Source organism: Ruditapes philippinarum, unplaced genomic scaffold, assembly GCF_026571515.1.
Source record: "Ruditapes philippinarum isolate M1 unplaced genomic scaffold, ASM2657151v2 ctg265_1_1_1_1, whole genome shotgun sequence".
In the NCBI taxonomy this organism is placed as follows: Eukaryota; Metazoa; Mollusca; class Bivalvia; order Venerida; family Veneridae; genus Ruditapes; species Ruditapes philippinarum.
In genome coordinates this window covers 666,833-694,787 of record NW_026855197.1, presented here as the reverse complement: position 1 = coordinate 694,787, position 27,955 = coordinate 666,833, and the positions used below count along the sequence as shown (strand labels likewise).

Below are 27,955 nucleotides of genomic sequence, written 5' to 3'. Positions count from 1 at the left end.
CTTTACTAACTACCAGTATGTTTAGTTACTATGTATAATTGATGATTTATATTTCGATATTTATTACTATCACTGGGGTAGTCTTGACTAGATGAGTAGATATTAATGACTCCAGAGAGGTCAACTCAATAATTCTCATAACTTACATAACGAGATATTCTCCATGTGCCTTGGTATTGATGCACTCTGTTTTAATGATCACCACGTGGCATTTGTTGTGGCAACACTGCTTCATGCAAAATGTTCGTATTTGAATTATAAACCATGTTCCAGGTAAATATCTGTCTATACCAATGGTATATATAACTTTCTACTGTAGTTCTTTTACTTTTTCTGATATACTTAGAGATTTTTTTCTATGTTGAAATATGTATAGGTGTAGATAATGTGTCATAATTTTCTGCAAGGGAAAAGTACAAGAGCTACATTGGGAAAAAATGTACCACTGGATTGGGAAATATTGACCTGGAGCATGACATATGTTTATTAATCAAATACTCAAGTAAAAAATAACCAAAAATCAATAGCAGTGATCCAATATTACTGTAACACATGTAATATAATCACCCACAGCCAAATTCAAGAGATATATATATGTAAATGGCTGCGAATTCGGAGAAAAATGCATATTGTGTTTTCGTAAATTGTATATAAAGTTAATGTTCCTTGTCTTTTTTTTTAAGTTTACAGCTGTAATTTTATTCCATTCTCAACATTATTACGAGAGGTAAACAAAACACCAGAAAATGAAACTGATATTAGGTGGTGTTCCAGATAACGGCAGAGGGGCACATTAATTTTACCAAAGCACAGTTCAACCACCGCAACGTTCCTAGGCAGGCTATCAAGCAGTGTAATTACCAGTGCTAGTTGCCTTCACTTTGACAAGGACCTGATAACTTTTGTACATACCAGAGCAGAGGTACAGTGCGAATGACTTCACGATCAATCACAATGAAAGTGACCTGCACCATCTGGGATTTGGAACCCAGGTCGCCCGATTCACAGTCCAGCGCTCTGATAAGAGGTGATCTACAGATAATGATTCGCTATTGGCCAGCTAGTATTAATCACTATAAAGAATATAATTTCACAGACGTTATATCAATAGTTGTACATATCTTATTATGGTATAATTTCTAAGGGCCATTAAAGCAGGTAATTAGATTTGTATTAGACTTGAAAATGATTCATATTGATAAAAAGTTCTGCTATTTCAGAAGGAAATTGTGCTATATAAATGGTTTATTTGTTGATTTATTTATCAAACTTTCAGTAATAAATAGAGAACCTTAGAACTCTCTTAAATGCACCAAATTACATCAATGTTTTCAAAACTTAGCGATTGTGTCACTAAACTAGCTATGTAAATTTTAACAACTTAATATGTAACATAATATAAACAACTGGAATAAAGATCATATTTATTTGAGATATGCATGTACATGTATATAATTCTTGAAAATTAAATTAATTGAAATTTAATGCAGTCCCTTGACATATAAGAACAAAGAAATCATGTAAAGCAATATCATAATGTGAAAACAATATTGATTTAATATACAAGGCATTATGTGCCTTTAATTGAATGATCATAACCATACATACATTTAACTAGGTTTAAACCTTTTGAAGGTAAACATTATGTACTTTATAAATGTCATAGAACAAAATGGTTAACTTTATCCTAAGATAATAAGATACACTAAAATCAGACTGTTAGTTGACCAAACCAGTTTAACATTTTATGAATCTGGTCTTGAACACTGGTCCTAGCTGTACCCCCGTAAGCTTTGTACTGACTCACTGATGTCTCATAACTCCAGATCTGTAATACATCCTCCGTAAACTCACCACTGAAATATGTACAATAAGTTATGAATATAAATGTACAACGTTGTGTACAATACAGGATAATTAGGGCTGGTACACAATTGTTAAATCATAAGGGACTCACTTCCATGTTTTTCTACAACCAGAATACATTTTAGTATTTGAAAGCCCCTTGTCTGACTGTGCAGACAACACATTATTAAGTCAGCTGTCAAGAAATAATTTTACTCCTACCTGACAGATTTTAAGTCCTCTAAAGTCAGTTTATCTATGGAACAACCTTTAGTTTCTGCCAAGGCCACACAACTACCTGAGAGACCATGTGCTGTACGAAATGGTATCTGAAATCAAAATATAGTAAGTAAAATAATTATAAAGGTGCACTTATACTTACTCAAAGTTAAATTATATAGCTTCATGGTAGATGTCCTGTGTTTCATTTCCAGTCTGGTAAAGAATTTGATATCCAGTCTGGTAAAAAATTTGATATCCAGTCTGGTAAAAAAAATTATTTTCAGTCTGGTAAATTTTTTTTATTTTCAGTCTGGTACAGAATTGGATCTCCAGTTTGTACAGACAGCTTATTAATAATATTAGATTTATTGTTATTTACTGCTTTGCCACGTAAAACAATGATTTCTTTACCAAGAACAAAGTTGTTAAAATTAACACTCTTCCTAACTAACTAACATGACAGCGTTGTTACAAACTGACAAATAAACTCAACAATTGTTTAACTTACCCCTTTTCTTACTAGGTAATATGCCAGATCTGTGGCTAACATATCTGGACTCTGTGCTGCCTGCATTTTCTCCTCATGTATCTACATGTAAATTGCATTGTTAATAAACATCTTATTGAAATAAAATATTGGAAGAACAAAAGCCTAGGTTTATGCGGGAACTTTATTTCTTCACAAAAGGAAATAATTCAGTGAAAAATCAAAGTTGTAATTATGGGGTCAAGAGTCTTAGCCCATGACTTATAGCCATCATCCTAAAGACATGTGTTTAATTTCAGCTGAAAATGATGTCCACTGGCAAATGAGATATTAAGCTTTAAGTAAAATTTTAAACAAGTGTAGCATTGATATCAGGATGAGTATATTATTCTTCACAAAACTGGGCTAAAAACTTAATAACTTTATTTCTGCCACTGAATAACTTTATGAAAATGAAATGTTGACAAAAAAACTATGTATTTCTTACATAAACTCAAGTCAGATTTATGTGTCAATTTCTATTAAAGTTACAGATTTAAATTAGGCTTTAAAACAAACCATTAACAAACATTTCATTTTAAAATTATGTTCATGGCTAAGTTTTGAAAAAAGTATCATAGAATTACTTTTTAACTTTGCACTGATGCAATTAAAATGTCCCTCATGCAATTAAAGTGTCCTTGGCTTCTACAGATGGTAATGGACTAGAATGCATGCATAGAAAGATATTTTAACTAGAAAACTAGACAATAACCTTTAGTGTAGAAATAACACCTGTAGCTATCTGTAGAGAATCTTCAAGTGTGTCGTACACATCAAACATGGCGACTTTATCCTCCTATGATTATATAAATAATACCCTACATTACTATACAATATATATATATCTAGTTTGACAATGTCTAATTATGCTCTATTAAGACTAAAGTTGGAGTTTCTTATCTGGAACTAAACCAGTACCGGTGCCATATGGAGAAACACAGATGGAGCCCACAATGGCACCAATCAATGATCCCTGGGTTAGAGGCAGACAACGTGTGACCACTAGTTCACCTTGCAAAGTATGTATTTATTGACCAGTATTAACGGTGTTGAAAATTGTATACATTTGTAACAGATTCTTACCTCATAGATATCTCATAGCATATCTATATTCATGGTTGCAATACAAGATTAGCTGGTAGGGAAAGCAAAAAGTTAGGCTAGATTTTCTTGCATATGCATTTAAACTTCTTTTATGATTTTAACTCTGTAAATACAATGTATTAGTGAGAATTTGAACTGCCCTAAGCCACCACCATAAAGTGTAGACACATGGCCATCTGGTTAACATGTCAGGCAAGTTATCAAAGGATTTCTAGCTGTATGGGTTCAAACACCGTCAGTTGTTGCTTCTTTGAACAAGAAACTTTACAGTACTTTCTCAGTACTGGTTGGTTCCAGGAACGATCAAAGAGTGTGTCTATAAGCTTATAGCTTCCTACACAATCAAACAAAAATAAATTCTGTATAAATTATTGGTAAGTAAGGCCAGGCAGCATATCTTTGTATTCTGTACTGTTGGCCACTGAATTGTAAAGTTTTGACATTGAAATCTCCTTGAATAACAACGGATGATTCCATATTCAAAACTTATATTAGTTTAGCAGTGTTGTGCAATAACTTATGACAAAATGATAATAAATGATTATTATACTACACCTGTAAATCTTTGTTGTATGTGCTAGGTAATCCCTTCAATGTCATCATAAACCCACAACACTGAAATATAATATATAATTAATGTACAATGTCATGGTGATAATAGTCTATAGGACAAGATGCATTGAGGATTTGGGTCAAACTTTGTAACAAACATGTTCGCTTAAATAAGTACTAAATGTCTAAATTGAAGCAGTTAGTTTACAAAAATTTGAGGACATTAATTATTGCTAAAAAACAAAATGTAAATTATCAAAGGTGGGTAACTGGTGTTGTATCATTTTAAGGTATTTAATTTTTTTACTCCCCTTTGATTCTATTGAGATTTACAATACAAAATAAAGAAAACTTTCAATAAGGAAAAAAATAATAAGAATCGGTTTTTCTTTCATCTTTAATTATTTAAAATAATATGATAAAAAATAAAGAAGAAAACCTTACTCTTCCAAATATTGTTCCAGATTTGCCCCTGATTAATTCTAGACTGTCTGAGTTTTTCTTCTGTGGCATTAGACTGCTTCCTGTACTACAACAATAAAGTGAAAACATTTTATTGAAAATTTGGTCTTAGAAGTGCATATTAGTAATAACAGTTTAAATAAAATTCAGTATGAAAAAATTGGTCTTAGAATTACATAATTGTTAATTATGTTCAAACAAAATTCAGTACAGATTTAGGAAGTTTTATTACTCTTTATAATTCAAGCTTTAACACACTGAAAAAAAATGGGAAAACTTAATTGCTTCCATATATGTCCTGCACAATGTTTAAAAGTTAAAAAAAAAACAACAAAAAAAACACAGAATGCATTTCAACTCAAACCTTGCATTATCCACAACAATACATTAAGAATTGATATCTTTTTCCTAAATATATCACTATTCACTAGCACTAGTAAGAAACTAGTTGAGGCCAGTTTGTTTATGTAAGAAGTTACCTGTAAGCATCAGACAGACTAACAAAGCCAAACTCTTTACTGGAGTACAGTATCAAATCTTCTGCCCATCTACTTATATGAATACTCATTAAACTTGCCCAGGACAAAAACTCAACTGAAATTTAAATAGATTAGCTGAAATTTTAACTGAATTTTAAATTGAAATAACTCAACTGAAATTTAAATAAAGTGACTGAAATTTAAATAAATCAAATGATAGTTAATTAACTCAACTGAATTTAATTAATTTAACCAGAATTTAAAAGAATCAAATGAAACTTAAATAACTTGCCTTAAATTCAATTTATTCAACTGAAATTGAAATGACTCACCTAACTCAACTGAAATTTAAACTACATTAGGAGCAATTGAGCAAAACTTACTGAAAGGATTCATTACATGTTACAAAACAAATTGCAGACATGGTTTAATCAATAAGTCTTTTCACAACAGGCGATGGAAGTACCATATCAATCGAAGACATGTACAACTTCTCAAGTCCCAAAAACCATTGTTTTAAAACTATTCAAACTTAAAGTATTTGCATTAATGATATGAAGACCTCGGACAGGGGGAGACACCCACTGGTAAGTACAACTGAAGATCTTCAGCAAGTTAGCTGGTAATTGTTTCCCATAATGAAATTAAAAATCTAACCTATAAAATCTCTGTCACTGACTGCATCCAAACTGTTATCAGTTACACCAGAAAAACCAAGATCTGAAAAAATGAAATAAGAATCATAAGTTGTCTCCCTTTACACACTAGAAAGAAGAGTTATTTCCCTTATAAAAACAAAAATGTGTTATAAAACAAAAATTCATTATCTTATTTTTCTTTAAATTAGCTGAAAAATCATTTTCAAAAATCATTTTAGACTTACAGACACATCAATTACTGTTTATTCTCTTTAATAATAGTCAACTTGCTTAATAAATTCAGTAATGAACTTAAATTTATTTAATATTTTCTATTTATTTATACACTTAAAAGAGACCTTTTGACAGAAAACGTTACATTTCTACTGGGTTTTATTTTTTCAATAAGTAACCATGCCTGACAGCAAATGCAACAACTGTCCCTGCATATATTTAACACATTTTGGTTCAAACAAACTAAAATTTTTGTTTTCAAATATTTTTTTAAAATACATTTGTATGCCGCTGTGATATTACACAAATATACTATAAATAGATACGGAGTAGTTATATTGAAGTTACAGTTATGTACAGATTGTAACACATAAATGGTTCCATCTTACCTAGTTAGTAAATTTCAATTAAAGTTAATCAAACAGGGCAAATTTGACCAAAATACTCATGAAATTTATCAGTCTAGTTAAAGACTTACCAGTTGCCAGGGTAACTCTGTCTATATCAAATGGATTTCCTGCAATGGCACCACTTCCTAGTGGACATACATTACATCTGTCTGATAACTGGGTCAGTCTCTCATAGTCTCTCCTCAACATCCAAACATAACTGTAATATACAGAGAATAATGGTTTGATCACATTTTTTATTTCATCAAATGATATTTTTTCCCAATGGTACATTAACATATGGATCTGTAATAATTTATTTATTTCTTATTGTTTTCACCATATGATTCAGATTTGGTCTTGATTTATTATTTCATATCAACTTTTATGACAACACATGTTACTAACCTAGACACTGGGGAACTTATTTATATTTTCAAAACAGACTCATTGTTAATTTTTTTTAAATGATAAACATTACAAGGCACATATATAATTATTATAAATAACAGGTGCCAGCAGGTCGTGTCCTCCACTATTTTCAATGCCTGATAATATACACTATGTAATGTAAACATGGATATGGCAGTATTAGGAATCAAGATACTACAGGAATAACCGAATATTGTAAGTTCATATACATATATGAAAGTTAATATACATGAATAATTCAGTGGAAATTAAAGATCGAAATATTGGTCTTGATCAGTGATTAAAACGATTACTTAAGTTTCACAGCATAGATACATAAAACATTAATTCTAACCTCATCATCCAATGGCTCCATCTGATTGGCTGAGCTCTCTGTAGATGGGTGTATCCTGGCATTAACACATCTATCTCACTTAAATATATTATACACACTTATTATAAAAAGAGTAATTGAAACTAAACACATATTCTTTTCTTACGAATAAAAGAACATACTAATAAAACATAAATAGAAAATAATCAAACCTAAATAATAAAATCTTCAAAAAGAATCCTACAAATGTTTTCTAGAAGTGAGAAATCTTCAAAAAATGAAATATTTCAATAACAAGCATTTCTCAATAAAATATAAAGTAATTTTTATGATTTTTTATCAGATGTCACGTTGTCTACATTTCTGTATTCAAGTCATCTCATAAATGGAATATTGCAGAGAGAAAAACAACACACAATATATATAGACATCAATGGCATCAGAGCAACATCATTCAGCTTAATATCATTTTCAATACTTTTTTTGAAAAATCTGACCAATTTTTATGTAAATTCTGTGAATGACTTTATTTTTTATCTTTTTCATAAAAAAAAAATCGTATTTTACTTTTAACTATGTAATTCATGAAAATATAATTACTGGTGAACACAACAATTTTTATTCTCACCTTTCAGCTCTTTGAACCATAACTTTCATGAGATCAACAAGACGAGATTTCAATGATCTCACAGCTTTTCTAAACCATAATCTCATATCCACAGCAACTTGATCATTCCTACTGCGACCTGTATGTAACTTTCCCGCTGTATCTCCTATCAGTTCCTGTTTGTAAGACATGTATAGGGATTTTTGTGTGATTTTTAAGTGTGTATTAAATATAAATGGTAATGACTACATTAGGCGCATGGTACTGGTCGGGGACCATAAACCGGACACTTTTTGAACATTTTTCTATACAGATTTCATAACTTCAGACCTAAACATTTGACACAGTACAGCTAGGTTCTTCTCCTAACTAACAAACTAGTTTGTTTATTTCTGATTGTATTGACACTTTTATCTGAGGCTCGTTAAGGAGGGTATCAAAATTACCTAAATTGTCTACACTACAGTACCATGTGTCCGTACAGATATGTACATGACGTGATTTATTTCAGATAAAAGCTTGGGTGTTTTAATTTTTTATTTTTAACATGATTAACAATATTTCAGCAACAAATGCTGAAGTTTTGGAAATTCTATAGTTTACTCTGCAAATGATTATAAATGGTATATGAGGTCAGGCATTGCTTTCTTGATGCCCAAATTTCAATGTCAACATTCTCAAAATAGACATTAAACAATTAGCATTTACGAAGTTTGAAATAAATTTATTTACTTAATTATTGAAGAAAAATGCAATTATTGTTGATAAAAAAGTGACTGACAACCACTGAACAAAATCAATTATGCTATAAGCATGATATCAGAAAAGTTCAACAATCAAAACTATAGTTCAGTTCAATATGGACTGTGCATTTCATTACAATAATAGACTCAACTAAAAATGTGTCCATAGGACACAGATTATGGACACAGATTCTCCCCAACATTCTACTATTCTGTCAGTCAGTAGACAGACAGCATGGCAGCAGAACATAGGTAAGTCATTTTTCTTTTTCTTTTTTGAGGCCCAAACAAGGTAACCCCAAAGGTAAATCTACATTTACACCTCCAATCTTTTAGCGGGGGCATAATAAAGTTTCAATTACATCTGGCATATTTCCTCTGTCATAAATTTACCAAAGGATCTTATCAATGTTGTTTTTTTCTTATAAGTCCCCAACCCCCATAAAAAGTCACACTTTAAACTGTATTATGTACATGTATTACCTTGAGTCTACGTTCATTAGCTGTATGAATATCTTCATCACCTTGTTTGACCTCAAAAACACCACCTGACCATTCTTCACCTATCTGTATTGAACAAATTAAACAAATTTATTATTTTTTTTAAAAAATGGTTGAATCCATCTTAAATTGCCAGTCTATGAAAACCACACTGACAGTGTCCACTTGTACAGACCAACTATTATTAAGTAATGATATATCATTTTATATATTATAGCAACATGTAATTTGCAATAGCAAGCACCTGTTATTCGACTTTTGATATACATGTAATTGATATAGTTAGGATTTTATTTGTTTGTTTTTTTTCAAAGTATTTAACACTTACTATGGATGATTTCATCATTTCCATAATTATTAATGTTCTACTGTAATAAGTGTGACCTAAGCTAGGTGGATAATTTGGCTAAAACTGAGCAAATACATGTGTACATAACAAAAAATTCGCAATATTTCTACGAAAGGTTCCTGATCTTTTATTTGGCACTGCTAAAAGCAAAGGTTTAAATGTTAAGACATTGGTAATTTGGTCTCCTTTTATAATAAAGATCTGAATATTTTACTAACATAGAAAATTCCTGAACCTGTTGGAACCACATATAATTTAGCCTTTACCAACAGTATAGACAGGCTAGCCAGCACATCTGTGCAGCCTGACCTGGTAGCTGAATGTTTTGTATTTTGATGTTGAAAAGTGAAAATCCTTAAATATTGAATGGACTGTTCCAAATTCAAAGCAAGGCAAAGTCTATTATACAAATTTTAGAAGGTTAAGGGTTAAATTATGTTTTTTTTTTAATGTGGCTTGATTTAGAATTATTGCCTAAGTCTTACCTTATCTAAACCACTGACAATGGCCAACATTTCTTGTTCTGTAAGAAGACCTGCCTTGTGTATACATCTAGCATAGGCTTTACTTCCGTCAAGGTCTTCACGCCACATGCGTTTATCATACGATATTGATTGATTATATTTCTCCATTACCGGGTCTGTTGCCCCAGTAAACCTACCACCCCATAGCTTGTTACCCTGTTTACAAGGGAAAAAAAGTATTTTACACTCAATTAAAAAGCACAAATTTGCAAACATCACTGTAAACAAGATATGTTTCCATAGGACACAAATTAACCCACATACCACTGTTTTATCAGTCTACAGATAAACAGCTTTACAGATGGACAACAACTAAATCTATGTACCTCCCATCTCTCTTGGTAGGGGCATAGTAAAAACAAGTGTAAACAAATGTTTACAGTCAGATTAGCTGAAAGTATATCAAACATATAACTTGCACAAACATTGTTCACTTATTGAGGTTTCACTTAATTATCATGCACAGTCACAAACCAATTAGACATTTTGCCTGGCCAAGATCCGACTGTGTTAAGTATTGGAGGCAGACTTCCATGGTTGATCCTAAGTGGAACCTTTCACTAGCATACTGGAGTGCCATGTCATATTAAAGTATTCTTCAGCAAGAGTTTGGGAACTCACACCTGGCAGAAATTAATGAATTTCAGTCAGTCAACTTAACCAACTGGCCAAATAACTCTCACTAAAATTAAGCAAAGTATCTCTGTACAAATGCTTGTCAACTATCTGAGTCCAATATTAAGTCAACTATCTGAGTCCAATAAGTCAACTATCTGAGTCCAATTAGTTCTTACTGACCTGAAAAACTTTGAGCTATGCTACAGTGCAAACTTTATGAAAACAAAATAACATACCTCTGGTGTTGCCATCTTCTTCAAGAAACAACACTAAGATCCACTTGCTTAGAAGCAATCAAAGGCTGAAATACTAGAAATAATCCACTAATCAAAATGCTAGAAATAATCAACTGGTCAAAATGCTAGAAATAATCAACTGGTCAAAATGCTAGAAATAATCCACAGGTCAAACGCAAGTAATAATTTGCAGATCAAACTGATGGAAACAAGAAAACTAAATTAAGACATGAATTGTCAGAGAAAATTTACAATCGTACAAGTAGACATGATAATAAGAAAATAATTAGCATTAATTTCATGTATTCATTCTATCTATATAAAAAGCTAGTAAAACAAATAATTATTGTATGACCTAATTTACAAACGTTTAGCTTTAGATTATCAATAACCAATTAATAACCAATTAAAGAATAACTCACCTGATATGTTGATTCAAACCTCTTTATCTCCACTACCAGCAATAATCATACTGGTCACTTAGCAACAGATAAAATCAATTCTTTTCCATCTGTCAGAAAGTTTTGTCAAATTAAGCTGTTAAATTATCTTGTTATCAGTAATTGTTCAGGGAGAATTTGCTGATAAATATAGAAACAGTTTACTTAATTTACACACACATGTGAGACAATGTTGACACTGTGTGTACCTGTTACTGATAAGGCAGTTTTATATCCTTGCTTTACTCAAAAATGTTTAGTTTTACCGGATATCTTTATTTCATGAGTCTTTATTTTATCATTATATAATCCCAATTGAATTTTAACAAGTGACCAGCTTTCGAAACCAGTACCAAATATTGACGCAAAATGGATAGAACCATGTCCAACCTTGAATCCATGGCTTATTAGATAATCCATGGCCTATTAGGTAATCCATGACATTAGATAATCTATGACCTTTTAGGTAATCCATAGGTTATTAGATAATCCATGGCCTATTAGGTAATCCATGACATTAGATTAGGTAATCCATAGTTTATTAGATAATCCATGGCCTATTAGATTATCCTTGACCTGATTATTAGGTAAACCATGGTATATAAGGCAATGCATGGCCTATAAGGCAATTCTTGGTCTATTGGATAATTTATGGCCTATTAAATAATCCATAGCCTAGTAGTTAATCCATGGCCTAGTAGGCATACAACAGCCCATTAGGTGTTAGGTATGAAAAGACTGAAAATTTAATTTGTGACCTCTAACATGGCAGGCACTTACTTTATTATGACACAGTTACATTGTGTTCAGGCCAGTTATTCACTTAAGATAAAATTACAATCTTACACATTGAACTGTTTATTGTTAACTTTTTTAAAATTTTATATTTTAAGTTAGTTTGTACCTTGATTTACTGAGACAAAGTCAACATGTAGTCGTGTACATGTGCGATGAAATCAACAGTATAAATCAACAGTATAAAAATAACTAAGTGACATCTTAAATTAATGATCAGTCATGAAGTATGTAAATAACTTACATGTATAATTTTGTACCAAAACAACTGAAGATTGTGAACTGATTCACCTATTTTAATTGAAACAAACTGGAAACTTAATCATTTAGAGAAAATAAAATTAATGAAGCTTGAAAGTGTAACACTTTCAAGCTTCATTAATTTTATTTTCTCTAAATGATTAGGTTGCTTCTCACGAATACGAGATAGGACAGAGTTGTGACGGCCAACCATGACACTAGCGTTGTCAGACCCATACCCAATGCATTGCTTCCATGGTATATTCTGATCCCTGAAACAGAAAAAAATATCAATTATCATACCTAATATATTATTCATCATTTCATAATTTAAAACAGTTTAAATTGATCCTTCCAATTAGATGTAAATCATAGCCTTACAGAATATTACATTTTGTAGACACCTGTCGTGGATGCATGTTAATCGCCATGACAATTAACAATTTTCATTCAAAATAACATAATTGGCATTAATTGACAGTGTATTTGTTTAACAATAAACGGTACTTACCAGATTTTAGTCTCCCTCGCATGTGCCTAATTACTGTTATCAGCAATTATAAACCCCGAAGTCAAGCTGTGAAAAACTGACAATATACAAACAAATTTGCCGATACCAAGGTCAAGGTAATTAGACTGTGTTACATTTTTAGTGAAATAGACAGACTGTGGATGGGTAAAACGAATCGATATCGGTAAACCAGTCAATAAATGTTTACACTGATCATGATTACCGAAACGCTTGTGTTGTAAAATTTTTATTGCTTTTGAAATGAAATATCGGTAGTTTGTAAACCCCGAGCGGTAGGGGGGTCTTAGTTGGCCAAAATCGGTAGTCTACCGCCCAAATCGGTAGGGTTCACATGTATGAGTGTTATAGACAAAAATTTCTGAATAACATTTTGAATCAATCTTATTCCAGTCATAAATGTCAGGTTATAAAGATGGTTCTGTTACAAATATTCACTTTAATTTACTTTTAATATATATAGGAACACAATTTCTAGTTTAATTTTTGGAATTATAACATAATATTTCCTCTTTTTTAAGATATCTTTATTTCATAACAAATCAAGGGAGACAATTCAATGATTAAAGTAAATCTTAACATAATTTCTTCCCTTAAATTATTCAATGTTTCAAACAAGATACATAGGTAATTACACCTATACTCTCTGAATTATTTTACAGACTTCATTGTCTCCTCATACTTTGTATGATTTTGAAAATACAAACTAAAACAGTTTTAGAACATACTCTAACAGTGCAAATGCAGAGAGAAAAAACATCCCATGAATTACAGTATTAACTTTATATCATTTATTCTGTATAAAGTTTATTTTCGGGGGCAATATAAATGCCTGGCAATGTGTGGGATGTGCTAACATGTTGCTGTTACTAACAACAATTTGGTCTTTTTCATAAAACTGCCGATACTCAATGTTCCGGTTCGTCAATATCTTCATCTGGTGCACACTGTAACACAAAATCATTATCTTATTATTACCAAAACTTTTGATAACCCCCTAATATCATTTTCAATGAATATCAGCATAGCCATTACAATAAAATAGAGCAAACCAAATGCAATGCAACTTTGACACTTTACAAATCTGACAAACATTATTAGAGAAAATGTTTACTTTGCACATCCTTAAGGCTTAATGGCAAACATTATAGTTTTTATGTATTGAGATTCTTAATATAACACAATTTTCTGCATACCCCCATACCCCCAGAAAGGGCATTGACCCTGGTGAGCTTAACCTTTGACCCTTTGGCCTCTGTGTGGCGGGTAGCTCAAGGTGCATGCACCTGCAAAGTGTCAGGCTGTAGGTGGAGGGACTTCTGAGTTATGGCCAAGGTTAGTTTTTAACAAACATACATACAGACAACCAAAAATCAATATGACCTTCAGATTTATAGATTTGAAAGAATAAAAACATGTTTGAAGCAATAGTACATTGGATAGTTTATTATTCTATGACAAAATACTCCAGCTTAACACTATTGATGTAAGATTACTACTCAAGACGTACTGAAAGCATTACTTATATCAAAATATATCAAATTACACATGCAATTACATTTCAATAAAAACTTACGTAGTATTCAACAAAGCAGACTTGTCCGTCTTCATTTTTGATCATATATTGTAGTGAGAGGAAACCACGGTTATCTGTACGTATAGACACTCTAGATGATAATGCAAGGGCTTTCACTGACGGCTTTAACAACGATACCTTATACCTAAACAGTTAAAGAAATGATAAATAAATATATAAAATATTAATTTTTGTCCCATTTCAACAATATTAACATTAAAAGAAGTAAAACACATTTGCAAAAAGCAAAAATTACTGTCATATTAGAACATAATTTCATGTCTACATTCTTGACAGATAAGTACTTTAGCCTTCATGAAGAGGTGAAATTGTTAAAGAAAAGCATCAATGAATTCTTTAAAGAAGAGCATCACATGAGGTGTTAAGGCTCTTTTGTTCAGAGCAACCACTGTCACAAAATTTTAAGTTCAAAAGCAGCGTAAATAAAACAAGAACTGTTGGAGGACAGTAACGCTCGACTATTCGAAAATTTGTCACAAGGGTGATTCATTGAGTATAATAATGCTTACCTATATGAATACATAAAATTGTCCGAAAAGGTACAAACCCTTCAAGTTTCAATACATTCCCTTCAGTAGTTATGGAGATACAAGCTTACACACAAAAACTTAACCAAGAATTTATGAATCAAAAAGGGGCATAATTATGCAAAAAAGTAAATCAGAGTTATGGGACTTGTGCCAATCATCTTAGATAATCGCAGAGAACAAGTGTGTGAAGTTTCAATCCATTCCCTTCAGTAGTTATGGAGATACCAGCTTACACGCAAAAACTTAACCAAGAATTTCTAAGTCGAAAAAGGGGCATAATTATGTAAAAAGGCAAATCAGAGTTATGGGACTTGTGCCAATCATCTTAGATAATCACAGAGAACAAGTGTGTGAAGTTTCAATCCATTCCCTTCAGTAGTTATGGAGATACCAGCTTACACGCAAAAACTTAACCAAGAATTTCTAAGTCGAAAAAGGGGCATAATTATGTAAAAAAGCAAATCAGAGTTATGGGACTTGTGCCAATCATCTTAGATAATCACAGAGAACAAGTGTGTGAAGTTTCAATCCATTCCCTTCAGTAGTTATGGAGATACCAGCTTACATACAAAAACTTAACCAAGAATTTCTAAGTCGAAAAAGGGGCATAATTATGTAAAAAAGCAAATCAGAGTTATGGGACTTGTGCCAATCATCTTAGATAATCACAGAGAACAAGTGTGTGAGGTTTCAATCCATTCCCTTCAGTAGTTATGGAGATACCAGCTTACATACAAAAACTTAACCAAGAATTTCTAAGTCGAAAAAGGGGCATAATTATGAAAAAAAGCAAATCAGAGTTATGGGACTTGTGCCAATCATCTTAGATAATCACAGAGAACAAGTGTGTGAAGTTTCAATCCATTCCCTTCAGCAGTTATGGAGATACCAGCTTACATACAAAAACTTAACCACAGGGCCGCCGCCGCCGCCGACAAATGGGTGACTGCATTAGCTCGATTATTCTGTGAATAGTCGAGCTAAAAATGAAGTTTTCAGAATTATGCCCTTTGTCTTACAACTGCACCTTGTTATGATAAGCAAATATTCCAAGTTTCATGTCTGTCACTTTTAAAATATTTGAATAATGGGCTAAAGTTTTTGCACAACAATGATAACGATTTGCAGTGATAATAGCTTGACTATTTCTTCGAAACAAACAAGCTAAAAATTGGTGGTTAGGAACAAGAACTCGGGTTTCATACAGACACAGATGCTAACACTATCATTATGTTCAAAAGTCTTACAATAACTACTGGTAAACATATTATGTGGCATGATGGAAAATGTATCATTTTATTTTTGTGATTCATGATATATCATAGAAAATCAACATTATACCTATTTGTTTGAGTTTGTGCACATTGAAATGACTCCATCATATCTGAATCTTTTGGGAAATCTGACTGAAATGTAAAATTACCTTTACAATAAAGTTATTTCAGTAGTTTACAATGATATAGTCTACCAGTAAATTCAAGGGAGTGTCCATAGTAGAAGATTGAAGGTAGCCTCCCAGAAATCATTGATTTTTCAAGGTACATGTATTTCTTTATCTATTTTAGTATGATAATTTCATCTATGTGGGTTTTTTTCTTCTAACTATATCTGACTATACTGACAACAGTGGCAAAAGAAAAACAAACATATGGCCAAATCATGCATGTACGAGGGTTGTCCCAAAAGTCCGTGACAAATTTTATAGCCGGTTCATTTTTAACGCCAATTGAAAATAATTCACACATACAACAGTTAAGTTTATTATTTAACATTACAACAAATCATTTACAAAAAAGTTACTCAAGTTACTTAGAAATTTTCAGTATTAACGACATTGGTTTGAGTTGCCGGCGCACGTCAAATAATTTACATTTTGTTATGAATAGGCTGAAATTAATTACGTATATTTCAAATATCTGATGATGTGTCTGCACAATGTCAGGTTGACTTCATCTGCTGCTATGTTTAAATCATCTCAGAAAATTTTAGTTAAATAACTTAAGAAACGAAAAAGATAGGTATAAATGAAAATATCTCATATAAAATAGGAAAGTTAAAATGGCGACGTTCAAAGAATTTGCGGCGCAGTGAACAGGTCACTCAGGTTTCATGACTATTTCGAGATGACACATGTTACGATTTTCAACAAATATACCAAATAGAACAGTTTAGCAACATGTCCTGAGCACTTGTGTACAAAAGGCATGAACGGAACCAGAGTTTTGCGCTACAAAAAGCGAAAATATGGAAAACACGGATAGGAAGACCGATCTTCGCCGCCTATTTCCTACAGCAAAAAACAGGTGTAACGAGACCAGAAGTTCGCGTATAGCAAAAATTAATGTATGCCATCCAAACATTCAACAGACATTAACAACCACATGATTTAAATCAGAAATTAACGATTACTGGGTACCATTATTGCTTTGAAAGCCATTGAGAGTATTTGAGAAAGGCGCCTTATATAGATTCAACACGGTCTTTGACGTTGGACGTGCGCCGCGATTCAGTTAGTTGCCATGGTGTTTATGGCATATTTTTGTTGTTTGTTGATATTTTTCTATGAAAATTTGTGAAAATGTTTAAATTATATGGGTTTATAACATATTAAAATATAAAAGTCGTACCTGTTTCATTTAGCTTTTAAACAATCTTGTCACAGAATATTGGGACAACCCTCGTACTTGATTATTAACACATATTGTTACTTTTGAAAACATTTCTTCTAGGCAATCAATGGGTAAAATTCAGGTTAGTTTTTTTTATCTACATAAGAATTTTGTTATGTGTCATACAAAATATTTCTTCCTTTTTCTGGCAATTATTATTGGAAACTGCTTGTCTTTCTGTTCAATGAAAGGCACACAATTCCCACACAAATTATACTAGTACATGTAATTAAACTCTTAAAAAAATCATAAAGGTCAGATAATTCCTAGGTCAAATAATTCCTGTCAAGTTTGGCTGGTATTTATTTGCTCAGTAGTTATGCAGATAATATGTCAAGCTTAAATGAAAAAGATGTCTTGTGATCACAAAAACACAATATGAGCTCGATTTATACTTCATGTGCTGCCATGTGTTGTTCTATACTTACAAACGTACTGCCAGCATTCCCGAAAGTTGACAGTCTAAAATGTGGTGTATCGGGTGACATCAGGAACTCTAACACGTCACTTGTCATATCTAACTCACTAAATGCCTCCTTTAAACACTCAGTCTGTAAAATATCAAATTAGTCTATATTATTGGTCTAGCCTTTGTGCTACCTACTCAAGAAAAAAATCAAATGAAATTATTTTTTTCATATTTTTACAAGACATTGTATTCAACAAGACTAATAATATTTGATGTTCCTTCATACAGAATTTATTTTAGTTTGATTGTGAATGAAGCTTATAGAAACACTCTCAAATCCATTCCTGAACCAACCAGTACTGAGCAATGAGAGTAAAGTTTCTTGCTCAAGAAAACAACAGCTTGCGGAAAGCAATCGTTGTATTACAAATCTGACCTGATAACAACTCGGCCATGCCTTCTTAATATTATGTAGATAAGTGAAAAATTTAACACAGATTCAGGTATAGATCTATATGATTACCTTCAATACACATGTATAAATACAAGAACATGTTATATTTCTAGAAGAACAACACTTTATTGTTTCAATAGATACCTAATCAGTGAGACATATCATAATTTTATATATTTGATAAAAAAGAAAATGCAACTTGTTTTGTTATTTTGTGTGTGCATATACACTAAGCATTGTACCTCTCTAAGAAGTTTAATTCCAAGCTCCAAACAGTGTGATCTGAGTATCATATGACTTGTATACATGTACCACTTTTATTTTTACAATATCTCATCTAAAAACATAGAATAAATTTCAGTATCTCTGTTCAGAAAAAGAAATTCCAATATATATAAAACATTGTATTTTAATATACCTTCATAATAATTTTATTGATGACATTAGTACTGGAGAAGTTAAAATCTAGAACTTCATCAGGGTCCAGTGTTTTAATACTACAGTCTGTCAGCACACCATCTTCTTCAAGTCTACAATACATAATCAACATCTATAGCTCCACATGACTTATAACAAGAGCTGTCTGAGAAGCTGCATGCTTCACTTTTTCTCAATACTTGATGGTATCATAAAAAGAAAGTATATAAAGGACATAATACTGAAATACAGCTTTGAGAGCCATTCTGGTCAGTTCAATAGGTGAGACTGTGAATAGGGTGATCTGGGTTCAATTCCCTGAGAGTGCAGATCACTTTTGTTGTGATTGATCATGAATTCCCTTCTACCGTCATTCGCACTGTGCAATTGATCTGGCATGTACAGAAGTTATCAGTTTCTTGTGAAAGGGAAGGCATCTAGTACTGGTGAACTGCTTGACCACATGTCCAGGAATGATGCTGGGGCTAACCTGTGCTCTGGTAAATTCAATGTGGCTTGCTGCTGTGATCCCAAGTGAAAACTACCAACACCACTAATTCCAATACTGCTTTGATAATTTTACATGCCCGATATATAATGAAAAACTTACATTAATAGTAATGGAGAACCATATCCAGCATAACACATCTTTAAACTTGTTGCTGATCCTGCCACGGGTCCACTTCCAAATATAGTCAAACATTCCTACATATACACAAACAAAACACACAATTACTGAATCAGATGTACATGTACATGTATATTTTTATCAAAATTTCAAGAATAACACAGAAACCTCAACCAAAACTTCATGACATAGATGCTGACTAGTGTTAGTAGGACAGTCCTTTAATGTAATAGTTAGATGCTAATAAAAAAAATCAAGATTTTTTTTTGTGCATTTACTTTAGCACAAGCAATCAGACTTGTTAAATCCTCTGTCCTTCGAGCTCGGACATTAAATGCTACCTCATCTCCTGTTGATGACAATACACTGAAAAAGGAGCCTTTACCCTTCATTCATATATATTTTTCACTATAAAATTAAGAACCTAGTCAGTTAAGTAAATTAGTAATTACTGAACTGCCTTCTAATGTTACTGCACACAAACTTCAACCTGTTTGTTTGTTTTGTTTGGTTTTACGGCACAACAACACAATTTAGGTAATATTACGATGAAACAGGAAAGATGATTTTGGCTAACCTCGGATGTTACAAACTAAATAAAGTAACACCAAGAGTCAAAAACCACCTTACCTGCTGGAGCTAGGAGATACATAGATTCCATTTATTCAAATCCATTTTGGCTACAATTCTGAAGCCTCGACACTTAATTAAAGGCAACCCCTTGGCCATAAATGGAAAATCTTTAACATATGTGTATAATGCATAGATCCCTGACCTATCTAAATCTTATTATAAGATTAGTGGTTACAATAACAATTTCACCACAACCTCTTTGTTAACAAAAGAGAACATGTCAGTGTTAATTTTGTGGTTAAATCTATTACTTATATTCAAATAAAAGGTCAGAGTGGGGTCTATCAATCATGACAGAGATGCCGGGGTCTTACTCGATATACCAGTATTTTATATACATTTGTACTAAGCTAAATTTGTAGTAATCTATATATTTTATATTAAAATAAATTAATAAAATTAATAAAATGAGCACAAACCAGTAATACTGTGAGATTTATTTTAAATGTAAGTTGTTCTTCCTTGATAGTGAATTCCTGAAAAATTCCCTCCTGTATGAAAGCATTTGCCTGTATACATTTGGCATCCTCTACTGTAACCTTTAGTCCCATAGGGCTGGCAAACACTGTGGCTGTCTGGCAAATGAAATAAGAATATTTTCATTTTTATATTTCTACAATATTTAGGTTTTCAAATTAGTGTAAATGACTAGATTTTATCTCCATTTTATTATACATGTAGCACCAATATATAAGATATTTTTATCAGTTTACATGCAGATGAAAGAATTGTGAAACTTTTTCTTATCAAGTCTTTAATATATGATAAATTGGGAATGTCCCTCAAAACTGCAGCCAATGGAGGTAATGCAAGCTTCGATCTATTGCTGACGAAACAGAATAAATCCACAAGAGAAATCTCAGGTGCACAACTTCACATGCTGAGCAACATTCCTGTAAAGTTTCATGACACTAGATCAAATACTTTTTGAGATACATGCAACACAAGTTGAAAATCGTAAATTTTTGCACTAAAAATACTAAACAAAATTATCCACATGAAAATAGCCAGATGCACAACTACACATGCTGATCAACATTTCTATAAAGTTTCATGACTCTAGGTCAAATACTTTTTGAGCTACATGTGACACAAGTTGAAAATTGCAAATATTTACTACATCAAGGGCAATAACTCTAACAAAACAGAATAAATCCACAAGCAAAACCCCAGGTGCACAACTACACATGCTGAGCAACATTCCTGTAAGGTTTCATGACTCTAGGTCAAATACTTTTTGAGATATGTGCGACACAAGGTGAAAATTGCAAATTTTTACTAAGTCAAGGGCAATAACTCTAAAAATACTAAATATATCCACACAAAAATACCCAGGTGCACAACTTAACATGCTGATCAACATTCCTGTAACTAGAAATGTGTACATAGGACACGGATGCCCCCACACGCCACTGTTCTGTCAATCTTATGACTCTAGGTCAATTATTTTTTGGACTACATGTGCCACAAGTTGAAAACTAAAAATCAACAAAGGGCCATAATTCTGTTAAATTTGGTTGCAGCAGAAATTCCTTACTTTACTACCATCTACACATTAAGGTTGTTCATCCCTGGAAGTTAAAGCAAAATCTGCCATCCGGTTTGCATTCACAAAATTTCTACATAGTATATAGTGAAAAAATCAACAAAGGGCCATAATTCTGTTAAATTTGGTTGCAGAAAAAATTCCTTCCTTTACTACCATCTACACATTAAGGTTGTTCATCCCTGGAAGTTTAAGCAAAATCTGCCATCCGGTTTAAGAGGAGTTGCGTTCACAAAATTTCTACATAGTATATAGTGAAAAAATCAACAAAGGGCCATAATTCTGTTAAATTTGGTCGCAGCAAAAATTCCTTCCTTTACTACCATCTACACATTAAGGTTGTTCATCCCTGGAAGTAAAAGCAAAATCTGCTATCCGGTTTAAGAGGAGTTGCGTTCACAAAATTTCTACATAGTATATAGTGAAAAAATCAACAAAGGGCCATAATTCTGTTAAATTTGGTTGCAGCAAAAATTCCTTCCTTTACTACCATCTACACATTAAGGTTGCTCATCCCTAGAAGTTTAAGCAAAATCTGCCAACCGGTTTCAGAGGAGTTGCGTTCACAAGATTTCGGGACGTACGGACAGACGTACGGACGGACAGACAGACAGACGGACGGACGGACACTCGGACGGACAAGTGCAACGCTATATGCTCCCACTCTGTGGGGGCATAAAAATTCATGACACTAGGTCAAATTCTTTTTGAGTTACGTGTGACACAAGTTGAAAATTGTAAATTTTTACTAAGTAAAGGGCAATAACTCTAAAAATACTAAATATATCCACATGAAATACACAGGTGCAAACAACACCTGCTGATCAACATTTATATGAAGTTTCATGACCCTAGGTCAAATACTTTTTAAAAAGTGCTATGTGGACACAAAAGAGAACGGACAGACAGACAAGGGTAAATCTAAATGCCCCCTAAAAGACAAGGGTAAATCTAAATGCCCCACTTTAGGGGACACAAAAAAATTAAATGTATGCAAGTAAAAAGATGTTGCCATAATCCTTAGAGCTTTAAACAAATCCTTATATTTTCTTGCAAAATTCAGAGATAGTTGTACAAATAAAGATATTTTTAAGCAAATTTTTTACTCATTAAAAGCAAATGGCTAGAAACGAACCATAGGCTTGTATATTCGTAATATTTCCTCTAATTTAATCATTGGTTGGTTATTCAGGGATAGCGCGAACGCAGTCCCCACACAAATAAATTGCGTACCCGAGTAACCCACATTTGGGGCTATCGCAGACGTCAGCCCAACCGAAGTGCAATAGAGGGGCCTCTTTCTGGGGAAACCGCCTTGCTGATCACGGTATTCCCTGTACCAGGTAAGTATGATTTCCACACATTTTCTGCAGATTTTATACGACAACACAAATACAAACTTACGACCACTCTTTAATCATAAAAGAGACATAAATTTAACCAAGTTTATTAAATGAACCATTCAATCAATTATTTTAATATTAATATCATTATAATCCTACCAATTTCTTCTTAATAAGTTTAAATATAATTTCAACTTACACAATTTTGATTTTACAATAAATGCAATAAAGTAGAAAATTTACTTAGATTTAATTAACGTACATCCATTTTCTATAGTCATTCTAAAAATAGCTTGACTATTAAGGCCAGTTACTCTGTTTACACTACAATGATACATGTATGGGAGTTACCTCCAGTTATGTTGTATATAATCAGTGCATGACACGAACTTAATCTACATGTGAAAATATTTGCACATATTAAACTTACATAGTTTCCTAAGAAGGCCATAACCCTGGATCACTCACCTGAGATATATAGTTAGAAAAGGTCACAATATTTCAATATGGATCAAGTAGATCTAGTATCCAAAATTGAATTATCTATAAACTATTTACAGATGTTTGTTAGGAATTGCTTCCAGGCTCCAGCCAAATATCTAAGTTTGTAACACAAAAATATTTAAATCATTTAAGTTTAAACCCAGAGGCAGGTGTAAAAGTCCATAAGGTGATGTTACATGCCAAATACCGTAAAATTCCTATTAAACACCCCCAGGGGCTAAACTTTCCAAAAGGATAGCATTTATTAAAACATAAATTTTCCTTAAACCAAAAATCATTGTAAATAATTATGTTTGGTGTAAAATAAGTTTTCATAATAATGTTTAAAGCCAGAGGCAGGTGTAAAAGTCCATAAGGTGATGTTACATGCCAAATACCGTAAAATTCCTAATAAACACCCCCAGGGGCTAAACTTTATTAAAAATTTATTTATAAATTTTTCTTAAACCAAAAATCATTGTAAATAATTATGTTTGGTGTAAAATAAGTTTTCGTAATAATGTTTAAAAATTGGTAAAGTTTAAAAGTTCACATTTTGTGATTATAAAATGAAATGCATTCTGACTCCTCAATCCCTGAATTAAGTCACAGTTGTAGGTTCAAATCCAGCCAGGGACTTTGGATTTTTTTATTTAGGGAAATCTATCCAGCTACTGTAGCTTAGGTAACTGGGTAATTCTACTCAGAAGCCTGCTTGTGTCTGAAATAAATATTACGAAATACCTAAGCTGTGGCCACAAGAAGATTCAATGCTATAGAAAGCGTATGTTAAGGTCAATTGAGCAATGCAAATATGCTCTAGGATTTTCTGGTAGTTCTCCACAAGCAGAAGAAATGTGTTTTCCTTAAACTAAATGGCCCCAGGGGGTTGGTTGAATTTTGACCCAAGGAGCATGATTTATATAACTTTTCTAGAGGACCACAAGACAAGGCAATGAATGCTACAATGCAAATATGTAAGCTCTGGGTATCTTAGTTTCTGAGAAGATAGTGGTGGTTTTATAGCCCCAAAGCAGGAGATTAACAACAGCAATAAAATGTTTTGATGACAGAGTACACTACAGCCAATAAATGCATGAAACTGATGTAAAAACATGATTGCAGCCCTTAAGCCCCAGCCTGAAATCATGGCAGGCTAACAAGAACTATAATTGACTTGAATCGGCTATCCACATCTACTACAAGGATGTTCAAGTCTTATGGACTTTGCCTCCATATGACATTCACCGTTCTCAAACAGATTCTATGAAGGTTATAAATAATTCTATAGATCTTTACTAGTTTTAGCAGTGCTTTTAGCTGCGTGATTGAGTGTTTTGTTCCGTCTCACCATGTGTATAATAATTGCAGAACCTGGTAATGTTCAATTAGGATCCATACTCTTTGGAAGAAAAAGGCCTGAAGGACAAAAATTATATGAATTTCAAATTTCAAAATAATAATGATATGAATATCCATCACAACAGACTGCCTATAGTGTGCCGTGTACTGTACAATACTAGGATCTTTTCTCATATTGCCTGGACAAGAAAGATAACCAAAGAAAATGTAAAATTTCTCAGCATAATCTTCGTTTACAAATTTTTTTTTTAAAAAAAACAACGCTATTTATCACATAATTCATAGAACTTATACTTCGGTTTTCTTACATATATTATATGCGGAAAATGGTAAGACGTAAATGATTTAGGTGATATTCCTACGTAATTGTGTGAAAGAGAGGATGAAATTACCTATTGTGTTACTGAAAAAAAAAACTGTGTTTCTAAATCATGTTTTCTTGATAAAAGGAAACGTGACCTTCTAATTTTAACATGTTTATTGTTATTTTCATCTTCATTTTCCTGTTCTTTTCATTTTCCTGTAATGATTTCTAAATTGTGTAAGAAAAAAAAATAGAAATCAAACAGCAAACTCCTTGATAAACAAAACTTTGGAGGTTGATACACTTTGTGAAATAGAAAGTTTGGAATCAAATTCCAGAGACCAGTTCAAATCATTCTTTATATAAAACATTAAATAATAGTAATAATAGCTGTAATAGTTAAAAGACACGAAAAGTTGTTATCTTTGGCCAGGATGACACTTCAGCTTCTGTGTTTGTTTGTTATTTTTTTTCGGTTATATAGATTAATATTGAATAGAGCCAATGAGTTAGTGTGTAACTTTTTACGATGACCCCAGAAATAATTAAGTTTCTACAATATGAACATCATCCAAATATACTGTCTTATCTAACATTATATTTGCTATAGTACCACTTACCTTGACCCAAATATGGGGTCTCCCCAAGGCATCATTATTTAATTTTACCCATGAAATATGGTGCTATATCAGTCAAATATATTTCATATTTTTTTAAAAATAAATATGAAATATAAATATGAAAGTGGAAGAAGTCAAAAACTCATATTTGTTTTGAGGGACCTCTTTCGCCGATTTGTTTGAAAAATCTGATAAATACAAAACAACTTTTTCTTGAATTTTGTTTTGAAAACTATCTAGCATGATAGAAAATGTCTAACTAAGAAAATTAATCCGAACACCAATATTTTAATTCAGTAAATTAACGCTGTACAGTCGTTTAAAGAGTTGTTTACATGACGTCACAATGTAGCGCCAAACAGCGCGTGCTACGCATAAATTACTGCGCGCTGTTCAATTGCAGTTGGCAGCAAGCAAGGGGATTCGTTACCATTTTCTTTGATAATGAAATTAAATAAAAAGGTTATTTTTTCGTTTTTTTGTGAAATATGATATATATTTTCACTCAACATGATAAAATGCCACATATTTTCACTCGCCGTATCATGTTTCGTGAAAATATATACCATATTTCACGCAAACGAAAAAATATCCTCTTAATATTTAAATATAATAAACATATACCGGTAGATAACCATACAGTATTGATCAATTGCAAAATGACAGTTGTGTATTTCTATACTAAACGTTTGAGTTACTGTATTGCCTAGATACCCATTTCCAGATCTTCAATAATAAATTTAAAGTGCTAAATAAAACATTTGCAGAAAAAGAAAAAAAACACTTGAACAGTGAAACAGTCTTTTCCGTTTCCATTTGGTGAGTTGACAACGGATTTTTTGCAGTACATACTTGACAAGCTAGTGAGATGTAAGAAATAATATATCCCAAACAGTGATTTTATCGCTCAATAACATCACTGTTTGGAGTTCGGATGAGAGGAATTATATCACGAGGATGTAGCCCGAGTGATATAATGATGCGCATCTGACAACAAACAGTGATGTTATCAAGCGATAAAATCACCGATTTGGATATATTATTTCGATTCTAACAAGACATCAACAAATAAATGCTGCCGTACCTGATATTAAGCAAAATTGCGCCTGATTTGTTTCTGTACTTATTTTAAGCCCGTCGGATTTTTTAGTGGTTACGTCACATGTATAATGATTACGTCACATATCTAAATATAGAACGTCAACTGTGACTCTATTGCACACACAATTTCGGTTCTTCTATATTCAAAATAGTGAAAAATGCAGGTCGTGTTAGAATTATCAATAAACTATTGTTAGGTTGTGTTTTAGAGTAAAATAAAAAACGTTGACATGTGTAGTATTTATAAGCGTTATGCATTAAAAACATAAAACTTTCTGATCAATTTTCTCTTAAATTGAATAAGCTTTCCAGGTATGTTTATTTGTGGAAGAAATATTGAGTTTAAATAAGTATTTGAAGCTGTCAAAGTTAGCGATGAGATTCTGGTAGCTGGCACATACACTGTAACATAGAAGGAAAACTTTCCGCATTGTTTTGAATCGTAAGTGACCATCGTTTTTGTAATAAAAATCCCTCAAGCGCACAATTTGTTGGGCTAATTTTATCTGAACAGTGTCTTTCAAATTTCTATTTGACAAACACTGATCTGTCCAAAAGTCTGTCGTAAAATCATGGCAAGTTTAATTGGCTTTAAAATATAACAAGGACCCTTGTTTACGTTTTGAGTCTGCAATCTTAACTTGCCAAAATTATGGCAAGAAGGAAAAGTAAATTAGCAGATTAGAAGATTTCATTTTCAAATTTTGTATGTACCTCTTTGAAATGAATAGCTTTGAGGATGTTCGATACGTTTCTAGCGCTGTCAATTTTAGCAATCAGGACAAACTGCTCATCTTCTGAAGCAACTTGTGTTGACAAAGCCATGGGCATTTTTGTAAGTTTTTTCTATACAGCTAATATGTAAACTAAATTGCGCGGCTTATTTAACCGGTGCGTTTTAAAATGCATTCATGATATGTACGTGCTTACATTCCCCTTTGCGACTCATTTATTTTTTTGCGCACCTTATGACTATTGTTATTGTCACTTGAGCTTTCATGGAGCTTATCTCTGTGATAATAATAAACTAAATATTTTAAAATTTCGGATAAGAAATCATATTTTTTTTAAAGTTTTT

The 27,955-nt window shown here is 32.2% G+C and overlaps 2 protein-coding genes and 1 non-coding gene across 4 annotated transcripts; all 3 read right to left on the bottom strand.

Moving 5' to 3' along the window:
* Positions 1-1,358: 1,358 nt before the first annotated feature.
* LOC132742441 (argininosuccinate lyase-like) lies at positions 1,359-11,464 on the bottom strand. The gene is made up of 15 exons (XM_060730873.1): positions 11,200-11,464; positions 10,778-10,850; positions 9,885-10,079; positions 9,033-9,116; positions 7,828-7,982; positions 7,221-7,298; positions 6,544-6,674; positions 5,851-5,913; positions 5,194-5,308; positions 4,697-4,781; positions 4,256-4,315; positions 3,309-3,392; positions 2,576-2,656; positions 2,068-2,174; positions 1,359-1,856 (listed from the first exon to the last, which is right to left on the bottom strand). Exons 2-15 carry the CDS (start codon positions 10,790-10,792, stop codon positions 1,712-1,714), a joined length of 1,398 nt encoding a protein of 465 aa, XP_060586856.1. The 5' UTR covers positions 10,793-10,850; positions 11,200-11,464; the 3' UTR covers positions 1,359-1,711.
* Positions 11,465-13,545: 2,081 nt separating this feature from the next.
* Positions 13,546-27,807, bottom strand: LOC132742444 (cell cycle checkpoint protein RAD1-like). 2 transcript variants are annotated; one of them, XM_060730876.1, is made up of 8 exons: positions 27,592-27,807; positions 20,538-20,693; positions 19,468-19,562; positions 18,859-18,970; positions 18,006-18,128; positions 16,250-16,314; positions 14,358-14,502; positions 13,546-13,728 (listed from the first exon to the last, which is right to left on the bottom strand). In XM_060730876.1, the coding sequence occupies exons 1-8, from the start codon at positions 27,706-27,708 to the stop codon at positions 13,690-13,692; spliced, it is 852 nt and encodes a 283-aa protein (XP_060586859.1). In that variant the 5' UTR covers positions 27,709-27,807; the 3' UTR covers positions 13,546-13,689. The 2 variants fall into 2 exon arrangements, with proteins under 2 accessions (XP_060586859.1, XP_060586860.1); XM_060730877.1 differs by lacking the exon at positions 27,592-27,807 and adding an exon at positions 22,898-23,027.
* LOC132742454 (U1 spliceosomal RNA) lies at positions 22,853-23,015 on the bottom strand. The gene has a single exon (XR_009627432.1). It is a non-coding gene; the product is annotated as a U1 spliceosomal RNA (small nuclear RNA).
* Positions 27,808-27,955: the final 148 nt, after the last annotated feature.